Source organism: Mastomys coucha, unplaced genomic scaffold (assembly GCF_008632895.1).
Source record: "Mastomys coucha isolate ucsf_1 unplaced genomic scaffold, UCSF_Mcou_1 pScaffold11, whole genome shotgun sequence".
In the NCBI taxonomy this organism is placed as follows: Eukaryota; Metazoa; Chordata; class Mammalia; order Rodentia; family Muridae; genus Mastomys; species Mastomys coucha.
In genome coordinates, this window is record NW_022196893.1 from 31459642 (window position 1) to 31476429 (window position 16788).

The following is a 16788-nucleotide window of genomic DNA, read 5'->3' on the forward strand; positions in this document are numbered from 1 at the left end:
CCTCCACTCTCCCTCCTCCCTCTGTCTCTTTCTGCCTCCCCTCCACTCTCCCTCCTCCCTCTGTCTCTCTCTGCCTTTTGCCTTCTTTCCACTCTCCTTCCTCCCTCTGTCTCTTTCTGCCTCCCCTCCACTCTCCTTCCTCCTTCTGACCCTTTCTGCCTCCCCTCTACAGCCTCCTCTTCCTCCTCCTGCTGGGGGCTTATAGAACATTCTTCCACCTCACCCAGATGACCTCTTTATTGGTTAGTCTGTGAGAAGACAGCCTGCTAGAGTTGTCTCTGTGACCCACATGTCCTCTTTGTTGTTTTTCATCTGAAAATTTATTTCCAAAGACAAGGAGTATCTAGGAGAAGCTAGTATTTGCCTGTAGTGTTCCAGGCTAGACCATGTTCTAGGCTAGACATAAGTGGTGTTTCTGAATTCATTGATTTACATAACTGTTACCTCTTACTTGAGGATTTTGCCCAGAAAGCTGGTCCAAGAAGAGGAAATGGCTAACACCTTCAGATTGTGTGTATGTCTCTCTCATTCTCATAAGAGTTCTACTTCATGCCCTCAGTGCTCCAATCTAGCAGCCCCCCTCAGTGCTCCAGCCTAGCTCTCCCTCAGTGCTCCAGCCTAGCTCTCCCTCAGTGCTCCAGTCTAATACTTCCTTCAGTGCTCCAGTCTAATACTTCCTTCAGTGCTCCAGCCCAGCTCCCCTCAGTGCTCCAGCCTAACTCTCCCTCAGTGCTCCAGCCTAGCTCCCTCTCAGTGCTCCAGCCCAGCTCCCCTTACTGCTCCAGCCTAGCTCCCCCTCAATGCTCCAGCCTAGCTCTCCCTCAGTGCTCCAGCCTTCAGTACTCTGTAACAGCATCTTTTATTTGTCTGATATAATTGTTGTCTTCGAGGGTCTGCTAACCTAAGCCTAGTCCTGGAAGCTTCTAGCCTCCATACAATGTTAAAGCCTCTGAGACTTTCTGCTGAATAAGCTCACCCTTTCTTGTTCTTTCTCATTGGCTGGCTCAACTCAGCTGTTCTGGCTCAAATTCCTCTCCATGCTGACTGATTCAATCTGGCTTCTTTCAGCTTCTGATTGAATTGCTCTGCTTGGCCTCATACTAACTCTGGCAATCTGTTCTAATCTTCTGGCTCCTTCTGTCTTCACCTGTCTAGTTTGTTCTCTTTCTGCAACCTGTCTCCCTATAACTATTGTGATAAAACTGCCTTATCTCTCTGCACTGCTCCCTCAAGTCACTTCCCATTCCTGTCTGTTCTCATGGAAGTTGAGCATATTCTATTCTGTCAGATCTTTCTCTGATTTGTCACTTTGTCTGCCACTCAGTTAAACATCACTGTGCTTCCTTCTACACACTAACGTTACACTTATTGTTTGAGATTAAAGACATGTTTGTATTCCAGCCAGAGTAGCCATGTTGCTAGATTAAAATCCCTCTACAGTGCTCTAGGCTAGCTCTCCCTGAGCCCTCCAGCCTAGTTCTCTACCACCTTCCTTTCCTCCTAGCGTCCTCTACCTGCATTCTGTATATTTTACCTATTCTATCTGCAGACCTTTGCCAGTCTCTTCCCTGAAATAGTTATGCAAGTGTAAGCATTTATTATTCCACCATGTTTTAGTAGCTCAGCAACTGCTCCCCTCGTCCCCTTTACTTGCTCTTGGTGGCCGTCATAGTGTCTGTTTGCCATCTTGACGCCTTTGTGTATTGAACCTGTTGTGTTTACTCCCGGCATCCCTGGCTGGTGTCCCTTCTTTGAAGACCCCAGTTTCTTGCATGTGACTTTGGTGACAGGCACTGTTTTCACACGTGTTTGTGTGCTGCTGTCTCTGTCCTGCACCAGTGTCATTTATCCTTCCCAATAGAATCTCACAGTCTGCTCCTGTCACAAGAGAGCAAATGTCCCTTCTCTTCTGATTAGCCACTCATGGCTGGATCCCAAAGGAGTATTTGGCATTGTGGAAATCCCTGTTATCAGCCTTGAGTGGATTCACATGTTTGAAATTTCAGGCTTAGTGTGCTGAGAGAGTCCTCCGGAAGAGGTGTTCCGTGTACTCACAAGCAATGTGGTATATCCCTGAAGACACTGACACTCACGTGCAGGAACATTCTCTCACTCAGATGCTCGCACACAATCTCTCTCTCCCTTCTGCCCTCTCCCCTCTACTCTGCACACACATACCTTGGCAATGTAACCAGCATCTAATTTAAAGCAACATTTAGTATTTGCACATAACTTTTTCTTAAGTAAATAAAGAGCTGTCACTTTAAAAGAGAAAACTAGGCAAATGCCACAGGCCAGCTAGCCTTGGCCCCTCAATCCGTGGAAGAAATCGGGATCCCGGTAATAAGGCAGGCAAGGATTCGGCAAAGAAAAACTGACACACACACTCAAACACAAGAGAGTGTTGTATCTGAGTGTATTCTCAAAGCAGGCATCAGACTGTTATGGTCATTACAAAACAAAAAGAAAAGTCAGGCGGCATACCGTTCAAGGTCCATTGAGGTCATCTTAAGTATGATGGATCTAAAGCAGTAGCCGCCTCCTCTCAAGGTGATTAAAACATCTGGGCCCTTTTAGGCTCCAGTTAAAAGATTATTCCATTTCACCTAGGCATAGTTATGCCTGATTGTAGGGTGCCATAGATTCTCAGAGAGTTCCTTGGCATCCAAATTTAAAATTTTTTAAAAATAAAAAGCATGATTTAAATAATGTACACAGGGATATAATTCTCCCGTTTTTGTTTAAAAGCCAAATTTTTAGAGTACAATGTGCACATTCAACAATTACTTGTCTCTGAGAAAATTAAGAAATCCCAGTAATATGGGCAACATTAAATTGTTAACAAAACATCTAAATGCTTGACTGTAATAGCCAGTTCCATAATCTGTTCCAATCTGATTAGGAACACCAAGCATAGAAAAACAATGTAGGCAATGATTACATTTTTTGTTGCTTTTCCTCTTAAGGCAAAATTAAAAGTTTGATTTTAGCACTTTAAAAACAGTGACTATAGCACGTAGTTCAATTACTTGTGCTAAACATGTGGTCTAATCACATATACTTTCTCTCATAAAAGGGTTGTAGATGTATTTTTTTATGGGGTGCATACATAAATTTACAGGAAATATAAAAGCATGCAGACAAGCAAATTTTAACAATTTGTCTTTTGGATAATTATCAATTTTGCCTAAAAATCTTTACTATGTAATAGGCCAAATATCAATTAATATTTTATAATAACCAATTTAATTGCTGTTTGAAGCAAGAAATAGACATCTCATCAGGTTTTTAAGAGATGTTTTCTAAAATACATTTATTTTATCATATTTTTTATTAATATCACCACAACTTCATAATAGGATGTTAAAACTTTACTTTGAATATGAGAAAAGATGAATTTATATTAATGTTTTCTTTTGTCAAAGAATTGCTGTGGGCATATTTAAAACCCAGACATTTGATTACAATTGATACAGTTGTTTACAGCAGCTTTCTTTACCTTGTGTAAAAAGCTCTGAGTCTCTCAGGGCCTAAGTCTTGTGCTGAGCCTAAGGTTGGCCTTGGTCAAAAGCAAGCAACTTAGCTTTCTTGCTATAACTAACCGAGGCCCAAATATCGAGGAAGGTGTTGCCTCTGAAACCCCTTCTAGAGCAACTAATACTCGTTTTTAAACCTCATGGTATAAGAACAAAGGTATTTCTTATTAGAGGAATTAAATAATAATGTACATTGAAAAATTCAAATTCTTAGCTTCTTATACTGAAGCAGGGGCAAAAAAAATTATACATAATGTAAGGTTATTATCCATTTTATAGGCAAAAATTTTCTAATGATTACAAACTCACTAGAAGCAAAACCTTTAAAATTACCAGGACGTAGAGGGGAAAACAACCTTTTAAATACACAATATCTTTATATGAAGTAGACAGGCCAGATTGTAATGCCTCTGCAAACATTGTTTACAAAATTCCAAGCCAAGGTTCAGCTCAGCAAAGATTAGGGTATTGGAACATTGGTGAAGGTCAGTCAGAAGACAATTTTGCTTAGCTCTTAGTAAATCATTTCTTGGGGGGAACCTAGCACTTGAGACCCTCCATCGACTATTGAAAGGACAAATCGGGGCTAACTCTGAGTTAGGGATACCCGAAGGTCCCTAGGAGATGAGCTTCTGAAGCTTTTCGCTTCTGTGGGCTGCTGTCACAGACTTGACTGGAGTTTGTGTGGCAGGCAAGGTCAGGCCTTTTTATAACATAGCCAAACTTTGAGTCTGGAAAGAACTGCAGGGCTGGAGCAAGTGGGAAAGAGACAGTTTCACAGTGGGGAAACAGTAAGTTATTTGGGATTGAGTATTTCAAAAAAGGTTCAGTTCATTCGGGAAGGTTGGCATGGGAAGTAGAGAGGTGATGACTTGACAGTGCAGCCTCAGCATGAGAAAGGCAGATGTCCTTTAGACTGTTTGAAGCGGTCTCGTGTCAGCTTTGGCTGCACAGGCTGTGTAAATGAGCTGTATAAATACTTTGGACTTCTGACTCTGCTTGCCTCTGCCTCCTGAGTGCGGAGATACAGGTGTGTGTTTGAGTGTACATGTGCGTGTGCATGTGGGTGGGTATGTCTCCAAGCTTAGTTTTGGGTGGTGCTGGAGACCAAGCTTTGTGCATGCTAGACAGGCACTCTGTCACTTGAGGTACACTCCTAGCCCTTGTCTCTTGGAATTTGAAGCTCTTTGGTTACCACAGGCTATTGAAGTCTATCTCTTGAGGCCACTAGATCCAGTGGAGAATTTTTTTCTCAGGACCTGCTGTTCAAGGAGAAATTCAAAATGGATGATTAAACCTGGTCTGATTTCAGGCCTTGGCTTGCAGATTTAGAATAACACTTTGGAAGAGATGTTGATCTTGGCACTGAGCAGACCACTGAATTCTTTTCTTTGCATTGTTGTAACACATGCAGCCTCTTGTTGGACTGTTTCTTCCAGCTAGTAAAGTGCCTTAAATATTGTGTTAAATACAGGAGAGCTTTTGGAGAAGTGAGCAGACATTAATTGTTTGCTATAGAAGATGATGAAGTCTTCTGGAGCGGTGAATTGTTAAAGGGTCTGCTCTGTGCTCCCCCCCCCCCCACACACGTGGCTCTGTACCCACCCAAGATCTCTAGATTCACGAATGAAAGACAGACAGATACACACACACACACACACACACACACACACACACACACCCTTTATATTTAATCTGCCTTAACTAGCTCAATGGCTGGGCACTTCTAAACCTCTCAGCTAGCACACACTCCCTCTGGTTAACGCTTTCTAAATCTATGTCTTATCTTTGCTGCGTCTGCCCTCTCTCGCCCCTCCTGTAAATTGTTCCCTGGGCTGCTGGTGAAGAAGCTGTCTTCAATGCTGACATCACATTTGTGACTGTGTCCATCATTATTTTTCCTCTCCTCTCCTTCCCATCCTCTCGTGGTTTTCCTGCTCTCTTAGTAACCCCACTCCCATTCAGTGTCAGTCTCCCCCAGGATTCCTTCTCTGGCCTTCCTCTCTTCTCACACCAAGTTCTTTTTGGCTGATATCATTCACACTACACTTCAGCTGCCACCTCCTACGCAGATGGTTGCTAAAATCTATATATTCTTGCTCACTCTTCTCTGCTCCTCGCTGGATATCTTCCTCTGCTTCTGACTTGCTGTGTGTTAGCAGTGTCAGACAGTGATCTTCCTCATCACCAGTGAGGAAACTGAGGCCCGAGTATAGCCCAGGATCACAGAACTAGTTTATATCCTGAAAAACTAAGTCTCCTGATGCCTAAATTACAGATCCCCTGGCAGACACTGAAACGTGCTTCCTGTGGCACTGGCAAGTTTTCCCATCGAGATGGCGCTGGCAGTGCTGGGACTCTGCGCCTGTGTGAGAGTGAACTAGCTGCCAGCAACCGTCTTCAGTTCAGTTCTGGATTTCCGGGGGATGTGCTTGGTTTTGATCATCTACTTTCGTGTAGCCTGTTGATGAAACATGCCTGATTCATGCATTACTTAATGTGGCTATGTAGTTGGTCTACATGTTAGTATTTTTTCCTGCTTTAAAAAAAATTGTCCTACCTGGGTGTATACCTTGATCCCCACACTCAGGAGGCAGAGGTAGGATGGTCTTTCTGAGTTCAAGGCCACCCTGGTCTACGGAGCAAGCTCCAGGACAGCCAAGGCTACACAGAGAAACCTTCTATCTTGAAAAACCAAAAACCAATTCCCAATGGATGAACAGTCGGGGCAGACCCTGTGCTGTGCCGCTGCGTACATCACTCACTGCTGGAAATGGCTTCCCAACCTCTAGTCTGAGGAATGCAGTAGCCGTAGATAAAGTGGCCTTTTCTCCTGACACCCTGAAGTTGGGCAACATCCATAGTGCGTTACATTTAATCCACTGCTCCGTGCCTGACGTCACCATTTACATTCACATATGTACATGCGTGATGGCACCATTTACGTTCACCTGTGTGAGTGAGTGATGGTGCCGTTTACATTCACATGTATGTGTGTGAGAACGCCATTTATATTCACATATGGTGATTGATCTTCCCTCACTTTGGATGTAGGTTTGTATCTCTTCTGTAAGAGGTCAGTTTTCTACTCTTGTAGTCTGCCAGCATTGGGATCTGCTGATCTTGTTGGTCAGAATCCAGCATCTCCTAGAAACACTGGAGACCCTCTTTCCTCTTCCAGTGTTACTGTTCTAAACTCGGGTGTGCCAACAGCATCAGGTGGAGGTCAGAGTCACTTTGAGGAGTCAGTTCTTTCTTGCCTCAGGATTGCAGGGATGGCGCTCAGGTTGGCCTCACCAACCCCCTTTCTTTACAAAAGATTGACTCAGACTGACTACAACGGTGGAGATACACTGCTCAGCTGTAGAACAGGTATCTAGAAAGATCCAAGCAACCCAGAATTTTCTAAACGAACCTGTTGAATATAAAGGTATATTAGGACTCTCGCTGGAGTGTGTCCACTAAAACTAGTTGAGTGTATGCTAAGTGTCCAGACTTTGACTCTCTTGAAGTCTCAGCAGAAGCAGTCCAGAGCAGGAGCCATTTGGGTGTTACTCCGCAGCAGCCTGCTCAGCGGTCTCAGTGACTGTAGGAGCAAGTGGATGAGTGAATGCTCTGCTTCTCTGTGAAGCCTGCACGTTCTCCACTGCCCAGATCTGTGGCAAACTCACCACTTCCCAATTCCCCCTGCTTCTTTTTAAGCACTCGGCCATTAGGTAAGCACAGCATTCCGTTTGCGTTAGTGAGATGGGTCTAGCCAGCTGCGGGTTGAGGTAGCCACACTTCAGAGCTCAGCTTCTCGATATCTTTTCTTGTCTTTTATTTGTTGGAACTTGCGTGGTGCTTTTGGTAAAATACTATTGGTAAGAATCATATGTTCGACCTAGAAAGGTGAGCCATGGAGCCACAACAACACTATGCTTAGAGGTTTAGGAGAGTACAATCTGGGTCCTCTAGTTCTTAATACAGAAATGCCACTCTTCTAAATGAGGTGAGAGGGCATCTATGAGGACAGAATGTACAAGATCTTAATTTGCAAAAATTGTTTTGCAAAACTAACAAGGTTTACTTTAAAAAGAAATTATTACCATTTGAAGACTTTTAGAACTGATGAAAAATATTAGATAAATGAAGATTCTCAACTTCCAACTTTATTGTTGTTTTAAGACAGCTTCACTGCGGCTCAGGCTGGCCTGGCGTTCACTATAGATTGTATTAGTTTAACAGAACTTGATTGCTTACCTGTGTAAACTTTGCCTTTCCATCACAATATTGATTTTATCTACGTGCAGAAATAAACACAAAGAAATGTAAGAAATAAGTCAGGATTTTTGAAGTTTTAAGAAACCCTGTGTGTATACGTGGGCACGTGTGTGGTGGTCAGAGGGTGATTTTGTGGAGTTGTCCGCCTTTATGTGGGTTCCTGGGCTCCGCTGCCTCAGGCACTGCAGCAGTGCCTGTGCCTGCTGAGCCACTGTGCTGGCCCAAACACTGTATTTAATTAATTTGAATCGCCTTACATATCTACAGTTATATCAAGAAAGAGAAGAGAAAGACTGTGGGTTTGAGGGCTAAGGCATTGCTTTGTATACTTGTGAACCCTTCTGGGGAAGGAGGATGTTTGAAGATGTGTGGCTGCTGTGCGTCCATTTTCATCTAGAGCTTGTGAGATGGCTGTGTGGGTAAAGGCGATTGCCATCATCCTCAATGACCTAAGTCTGATTCTCGGAATCCATAGCATCCTGGGAGAAGACTGACTTGAGTTGTCCCCAATCTTTATGTGCATGCCACAGCACACACTTCCCCTTCAAGCACACACACACACACTGAATACATGTAAAGAATTTTCATTTGAAGGAATACATAAAACTTAATGAAAAATATTTTCTTAGGTATCACCGAGCTTCTCGGCCCTTTTCTGGTTAGCTTCCAGATTGGCCCCATTGACATTCTCAATGGTCTTCCCTTGCCCCCATGTGGATCTGTGTATTTTCATTCTGTCTTAATTGGTACAACTTATATTGTACTATCTCCAGCCGTACTAACTCCTACTACCTTCCTGAATTAAAAATTCCATGTAAAAGTATTGAATGAGTGGGTAACAGGCATCAATTTGAAGGTAATGGGGACCCTTATAATTTTTCTTTTTAGACTTGGCAGTAAGTGGGTGTGGAACTCACACAGGGTGTTTTGCCCCAGCTGATGAACTTGTGGTGGCTGCTGCCATCTTTGTTATGGCCTCTAGCAATTTTTTATTTTTTTAAACAACTGGTTTTGGTTCTGACAGTTGGCATTCTCAGTTAAAAATGAAAAAGGGTTAAAGTGTTCCTGAGGGTCTCAGAGGTAGAGTGTGGGGAGCTGCTAATAACTTCTAAAGTGTCCCCGAGGATCTTAGAGGTAGAGTGTGGGGAGCTATGCCTTCTAAAGTGTTCCCAAGGATCTCAGAGGTAGAGTGTGGGGAGCCGCTATACCTTCTAAAAAGCAGTGCTTTTTGATGAGTAGAGCCGTAACTTGCTTTATTCCAGGTTGCCTGTTATGAGCGGCAGGTTCTGTTCTTTTTGGTGTATGTTCTGGAAGTCGTGACAAAGAAATAATTAGGAACAAAGAGCAGGAAAGAGGTAAAGGTGTGGGAGCAAGGCAGCAGTGTGAGCGTCCGGCAGAGCAGACATGGAGCCTGGGCCCGCCTTGTGTCCGTCATCAGTGGCTCCCCAGGTCCCACTCCCACTATGACGGTGCTGGCTTTGCTGCTTTTTTAACATGGATTTCGCCAGATCAGGTGAACTGTTAACAGAACATTCTAAACTCTAGAATGACAGTTGTGCTGTAGAAAGCTGTCTAATGAGAGGACGTTAAGTCAGTGTCTATCTGAGGCTTCCACGGGAAGGTGCTGCTGAAGGAGGCCCCAAGGGCAGCAGCGGCCTCCAGGTCCTGATTCCTGGAGACCAAGCATGTACTTTTAGATCTCTGCCTTCAGGCATGCTGCTCTCTTCCAGGCCTGTTTGTGCTGACAGCTGTCCAGACCCACTTAATAGCCACTTCAGTGGATCTGCTCTGCCTTGCTGAGGCAGAATTTTGAAGGTGACTAGACAGATTAAGGCTACCTGGGTTGGTCTCAGCCTGCACCTGGCTGATTGTTACTTTTTATGAGGTGTACTTCCTTCTGTAAGCAGCTGCTGCAGACCTTTGCACAGGTGTACTCTGTTAAGCTTACGTGTGGGTGGACAACACATTATCTTACTTGTAGGGAAAAGCTAATCTCTGTATTTGTTTAGGTCTCAAAAAACTGGATGCTGGAGAAATAGCTCAGTGAGTAAAGGTGCCTGCTGCCAAGCCTGGTGGCCTGTGCCTGATCCCTGGGACCCAGGGAAGGAACTGACTTCATGAAATTGTTTTCTCTCCCTGAACTCCCAGCCCATGTACATGCACACATGCACATGGAGGGGCAGAAAGAGGATTAAAAATATAATAAATCTTTAAAAAAAAAAAACATCCAAAGTCAAGGGTTGTAGGTCAGCTGTAAAATGCTTGCCTAGCTTGCATGGAGCCCTTTAGTGGTCTCCAGCACCCTAACTCCCAGTAAAAGCAGGAGGAAACAAGACAGTGAGCAGCCAAAGGTGGGAGCAAGTGCGAACAGCATGGATTAGTGCAAAGGTGGGAGCAAGTGCGAACAGCATCGATTAGTGCAAAGGTGGGAGCAAGTGCGAACAGCATCGATTAGTGCAAAGGTGGGAGCAAGTGCGAACAGCATGGATTAGTGCAAAGGTGGGAGGGAGCAAGTGTGAACAGCATCGATTAGTGCAAAGGTGGGAGCAAGTGTGAACAGCATGGATTAGTACAAAGGTGGGAGCAAGTGTGAACAGCATTGATTAGTGCAAAGGTGGGAGCAAATGTGAACAGCATGGATTAGTGCAAAGGTGGGAGCAAGTGTGAACAGCATGGATTAGTGCAAAGGTGGGAGCAAGTGTGAACAGCATCGATTAGTGCAAAGGTGGGAGCAAGTGTGAACAGCACTGTTTAGTGCAGCAAAGTCTGCTTATCTCATGGGGATGAGACTAACTCCAGAGTTCTGAATCCTGGTGGGCATGACACAGCCAGGGACTGAGGATTCTCAGGCGTTGGGTAGAGCTGAGGGCCTGTCTGTGTGTCTCTGCCTGCTCTGAGGCTCCATGCTCTACCTGTGTCCCTTCCTCTCCAGCCCATGCATCTACTTTTCTGCTCCCTTCTGTTATTATTTGAGACAAGGTCTCCTGATGTAGACCAGGCTGGCCTCGAACTCAGATCTTCCTGTCTTTGCCTCTTGAGTGCTGAGATAAAGGCATGAGCCTGGCCTTTTTTCCTTTTTTTTTTTTTAGTCTCCTTTAAGTTCTGCTGTCAGATTTTAGTATCTTCTCTCCGTTCTTGTCCGGAGGCCTTTCTGCTAAAGTAAAGACTCCTTCTTCCACTCCAGTTTTCCACCCAAGCGCACATGCCTCTTTGATTTAATGCTCCCTCACCGCGTCCATTTTACCCATTCATTTAGTCTCTCATTCACCAGTGTGCATTGTACTGCCTGTGGGCGGGCCACTGAGCTGACAGGATGATCCTGCGCTCAAGTGCACAGTCTAGTGGGGAGCAGAGGGAAACAGATCGTTAAAATACCAGCGGTGTGCTCTGTGCTACCACAGAAGTGTGACAGAGTTGGGGAAAGAGCCTTAAGAGGAAGAGCAACAGTAGCAGAAGGCCAGCCAGCGTGGGAGGCCTGTTGCAGGCCTTTACAGTTGGAGAGGAGATTTTTAGGAGCCCACAGCGGAGCCCACAGCTCCCGACTGCTACTCTGCTTCCTCCTGGGCTCCTAGTGTCTCTGCTCCACTGTGACTGTAACTCAGCTAATGGCATAGCAGGGTTAGACTCTCTTGATTAACCCCTTTCAAAACCTGACATGTTCAATGATTGATAGATGTCCCAGCTGCCAAATTCACCAGTGAGTCCGAAGTCAGTTACCAACAATGAGTGGTGGAGACTGAGCACCGAAGAAAGCTCTTAAAGAGAGGCCTTTCCTTTATCAGATGCTGTCCAAGACAGCAGGAACGGCCACTGCGATTGTCCCACCCATAATCCAGAGAGTCAAGAGTAGAGGGCTCGTCGGGCAGTGGTGGTGCACGCCTTTAATCCCAGCACTTGGGAGGCAGAGGCAGGTGGATTTCTGAGTTCAAGGCCAGCCTGTCCTATAGAGTGAGTTCCAGGACAGCCAGGGCTACACAGAGAAACCCTGTTTCGGGGGGGAAAAAAAAAAAAAAAAGAGTAGAGGGCTCTGTGTGAGGGCCAACCCAGAGAGAGCTGCCAGTCCACAGTAAGAGCAGCCTTCCAGCTGCTGTGAGGGACCTTGGTTCATTGTGTGTGTTCGCTGAGCTTACCTGAAATCTTGAATTGACCAGAGTCTTGTGATTCTAGGTCTGTATGGTCACCTGTTGATGGGACATCTCCATGTGTCCTACAGACTCACACTAAGTTCAGCTCCCATGGCAGTGGCACCATGGATACTCAGCGGATCTTACTTAGGCTTCCCTGTCGCTCTCTCTGTTTGGTCCTCAGAGTTTCTTCAATTCATTTGCTTCTTTTCATACTCTGTAGCAGTCTGGAATATCTTGTCTCTCTGATTCTGTCTTCAGCAAGGCTCCATCTCCCTACCCCCTGTCCGTCTGATCTGGTATGCTGAAGCTAGCTAGCAACACCAGACATGCATCACCTGGATTGCGGCTTTCTGTCACCGTATGCTTTCTTGGCCATTGGTGTATAAACAGTTAATGTTAACCATGTGGCTGCGTGGAGCCAGGTATGGCGCTACAGTGTACTTATTTATAATAGTAAATAAATCTTTGGGCCGGAGCAAGCAGGGACTGAGCAAGCGGAGATGACCAGAGTGAGTGGAGATCCTAAAAATTTGATTTCCAACAACCACATGAAGGCCCACAACCATCTGTACAGCTATAATGTACTCACATACATAACATGAATAATAAATAAATCTTTAAAAAATAAACAATTAAATCTAAAAAACACTGGAAAGTTGTATGTTTAAATTATCTTTTATGCTATTTAAAACCTTTTCTGTTTTTATGTACTGAATTATAAGTAAAACTTCATTTTAAGTGAAGTGTTCTCTGATTTTAAAAAATTATTTATTTATTTATTTTTAGAAAAATGCTTTCACGCTCCGTGAGCTTCACTGCCCATATTTCTTGCCCCACCTTGGAAGCACTTACATTCCCTTGTGTGCCTTTGAGGCCTGTGCAGCTCCTCACCCTACCAGTGCTCCCTCTACCCACCCTCCCCCCATTTCCCTGCTGCTGGCCATTGCTTTATTTATCAGTGTGGCACATATGTGTGTGTGCCCTTCATTAGTGTTCTTTGCTTGGAGAAAATGAGTAATACAAGCTACTGAATCAGGAGAGCATAGGTGGGAATTCCAGCCGTGGGTTCCCGCCCAAGTGTTAGCAAATGGCCTTATAAAATCATCTTTCAAACTCAGGTGCCTGTGTGTTATTCCATTTTGTAGTATCTTAAATACCAAGAAAGGGAGGGTGCTGAGGGATGCCAGGAGTCTCTAGCGAACTGCTGTGGAAGGCTGATGTGGGGACAAGCCTGCGATTTCCCACAAGTTGTCTCCAAGCCTGTGGGAAGCCACACTTTAGAAAGTCCTGTCAGAGAACCATACGTTTAAAAAATCCACTCTATCTGTGGTACTTCTCTAACACTCTATAATTAGTTTTATTTTTACAGTGTGGAACCACAGGATAAGAGTAATGCATAACCCGTTTCTGTTTCTTGCTGTTTTAGGGGACATCACACAAAAAGGATATGAAAAGAAAAGATCCAGACTCCTGTCTCCTTACAGCCCACAGACGCAAGGTAAGAGAGGAGAGGTACTTTCCATGCGTTCTCCTGCAGAGATGCTGTCTTAGGACATGTCTGCCATCTGCTTGCTCTACCCCACCATCTCATATGGGCAGCAAGACAAGCCAAGGCAAGAGCAGGGGAAGATTCTCAGTGCAGCATCTGCTGAGGCATTGTAAAGACACCTGAGATCATCACACCATTTACATAGACCTTGGGCGGTAGTGTGTGAAAGACTGAGACATTCCAGTGACAGAATATTCCAGGCTGTAGAAAACTGCATTTTATATATGCCAGAGAATTGGTGCACATAAAGATGTATGTCTACAGGCAACTTGAGCATCTGCAGATTTGGGTAATGATAGGAATAGGGACAGCAAGGCAGGGAGAGAAGGGAGATGCCATTGCAGGGTGTGCAGTGCTGGAGGAGAGGAGACGGGCAGAACCCACATGCTTGGGAGCGCTCTACACCCAGTTACCACTTCTATGAAGAAATTGGCAAGTTTCTTACATGTCTGGACGTCCAGGGCCCCCTTTGTGCTTAACTCCAGTTGTGCTTCCTTGCCTCCAAGGTGTCAGATGTCTGTCTGCCTGTCTGTCTGTCTGTCTGTCTGTCTATCAATCATCCATCCAACCATCTATCTCTATCATCTATCCATTCATCCATCCATCGAGAGTATATATACAAAGTGCTCAGAGAACAACTTGCACCCTCCTTCCACTTCATGTGTCCTTGGAATTGAATTCTGGTCGTCAGTTTTGGTGGCAAGCATATTCACTTGGTGAGCCATCATGCCAGCACAATGTCAGATTTATATATATATATTTTTTAAACAAATTTTTTATTTTATGTTTATGAGTGTTTTGCATACATGAATGTATGTACACCACCATGTATTCCTGGTGCCCACAGAGGTCAGAAGTGGGTATTTTATTCTGTGGGATACAAGCCCTTGTGAGCCACCATGTGGGTGCTGGAAGTCAAACCCAGATCCTGTGTAAGAGCACAAGGTCAGCATGAACTCCCCAGCCCCAAGAGCCCTGCTCATCTCCACTTCCACCCTCTGCTGGGACTAGAAGCATGTGGCACAGCAGCCCGGGTTAACTTCACTCTTTCTCCAGCATTTCTCTCCATAGCTAGGTGCTGCTCTCATCACACTTTCTAACAGACAGCTTTAGAGCAATGTGTCTTTCTTTTACATGCATTGGTGGTTTTGCCTGCATGTATGACTGTGTAAGGTGTCTGATCTAGGAGTTATAGACAGCTGTGAGCTCCCATGAGGGTTCTAGGAATTGAACCCAGGTCCTTCGAAAGAGTAGTCAGTGCTCTTAACCTCTGAGCCGTCTCTCCAGCCTCCAATATTTTTTATTTAAAATTTCCCTTTGTAATCAAAATCTGTTTTTTATAAGGCTAATTGCTTTTTTAAAAAAAGATTTATTTTTTATTTATATGAGTACACTGTAGCTGTCTTCAGACACACCAAAAGAGGGCATCAGATCTCATTACAGATGGTTGTGAGCCACCATGTGGTTGCTGGGAATTGAACTCAGGACCTCTGGAAGAGCAGTCAGTGCTCTTAACCACTGAGCTGTCTCTCCAGCCCAAGCTGAAGAGATGCTTTTATTATTCAGTTATAAATACCACAAAGTTTTTGTGACTCCCATCCTTGTCAAACTAGATGTTGCACAGGATTACATTCTATGAATATTTTTTGAATGAATAATAGAGTAAATAAATAAATATTTCCTGCATTGTCCCACAGTGTCTGCAAGGAGCTGGTTATAGGAATTCTTGTAGTTACCAAAATGTATCTGCTCAAGTTTCTCACAGAAAATGGCTGGTTCTGTTTGTATTTGACTGTAATCTACACACTCCTTGCCATACACCTTAGGTCGTCTCTCAGTTGCTTCTGGTGCTGTTTTGTGACTGAGTGCTGCATAAGCTGATGCTGTACTGTGTTGCTTAGAGAGAACGGCAGGGAGGGAAAGCCTGCGCATGCTTAGTACAGGCTGCCGCTTCCCCCAAATATCTGCAGTCCAATCTTAGTTGAATCTATGGATGTGGAGCATACAGAGGCCCAATGGTACTTTCCCACAAATACTAGTGGGATTTAAAATAACTTATGAGCCAATGGATGCAGAAATAACTTGAGAGAGGAGAGGCAGCCCGTGGAAGCCCAGCTTTTGCCCTGCGGGTGTGATGGAGTAGGAGTGTTGTTCTGATGAGTTTAGTTACAAACCTGAATGCCTGCGATGCTAGCAGCCCAGAAGTACAGCAAAGAAAAGGAAGGCTGGGGTGGGGGGCGGGGGGATCAGTGGATAAAGCGCTTACTGTGTGAGCGTGTGGGCGGGAGCTTAGACTCCAGTGTCCACCAAATCCCAGTGCTCAGGAGGTAGGGGTGGGATGGATTCCTCACAGTGTAAATATGAATTTAAACTGAGAAATCTACATTGTCAGCACATATTGCCCCATGGGCAGACCTATATGGGAGCCGAGTCATTGCTGACTTGTTAGCATGGTGTTTATTTGCAGTAGAACAAGAGTGTATGTACATCTCTCAGTAGAATTGCCCTTGCAGATGACCCTGTGAAGAAACTAGAAGCCATTGCATTATACCTCTGTTAGATTCCTGCAGAAAGACTTAATTTCCTACATCTGTGCTCAACCATTTTTACTCCTTCCTCTTGCTTAACAAGGTTACCTGTCAGGTAGGACTGTGGTCAGATTCAGAAATGTGGTGCTGCCTCGTCAGTGGCACTAAGGGTAGGGCAGTGTGAGTAGTGCCTCCTAAGTCCATCCGTGAGGTCTGTGGGAATTCTAGAGGAGGGGTGGAGAGCTGGCTCAACAGTTAAGTGGCTGCTCTTCCAGAGAACCCAGGTTCAGTTCTCAGCACCCACATGATGTCTCACAGTGGTCTAGAACTCCAGTACCAGCTTATGCAGCACCTTCTTCTGGTCTCTGTGGGTACTGAATGAGCAAGGTGCATCCATATACAAGGAGGCAGACACTTCCACACATAAACATTAATTTAAAGAAAGGGGGGGTAGTAATACCGAGGAAAAGTTGCCTGCTTTCTCTTACTGCTTTGTGCAGTAGTTGTGAACACTGGGTGATACAATGCTGCTGAGATGTCCACTGTGAACACTGGGTGATACAATGCTGCTGAGATGTCCACTGTGAACACTGGGCGATGATACAATGCTGCTGAGATGTCCACTGTGAACACTGGGTGATACAATGCTGCTGAGATGTCCACTGTGAACACTGGGCGATACAATGCTGCTGAGATGTCCACTGTGAACACTGGGTGATGATACAATGCTGCTGAGATGTCCACTGTGAACACTGGGCGATACAATGCTGCTGAGATGTCCACTG

The 16788-nt window shown here is 44.8% G+C and overlaps 1 protein-coding gene across 3 annotated transcripts in view; it reads left to right on the plus strand.

Moving 5' to 3' along the window:
- The window catches only part of Dip2b (disco interacting protein 2 homolog B), a 188773-nt gene that overhangs the window by 62846 nt on the left and 109139 nt on the right, over positions 1-16788 (plus strand). For all 3 annotated transcript variants that reach the window (XM_031355776.1, XM_031355787.1, XM_031355793.1), the window contains exon 2: positions 13353-13424. In XM_031355776.1, the coding sequence (XP_031211636.1) occupies positions 13353-13424 (72 nt within the window). The remainder of the gene's footprint in view (positions 1-13352; positions 13425-16788) is intronic.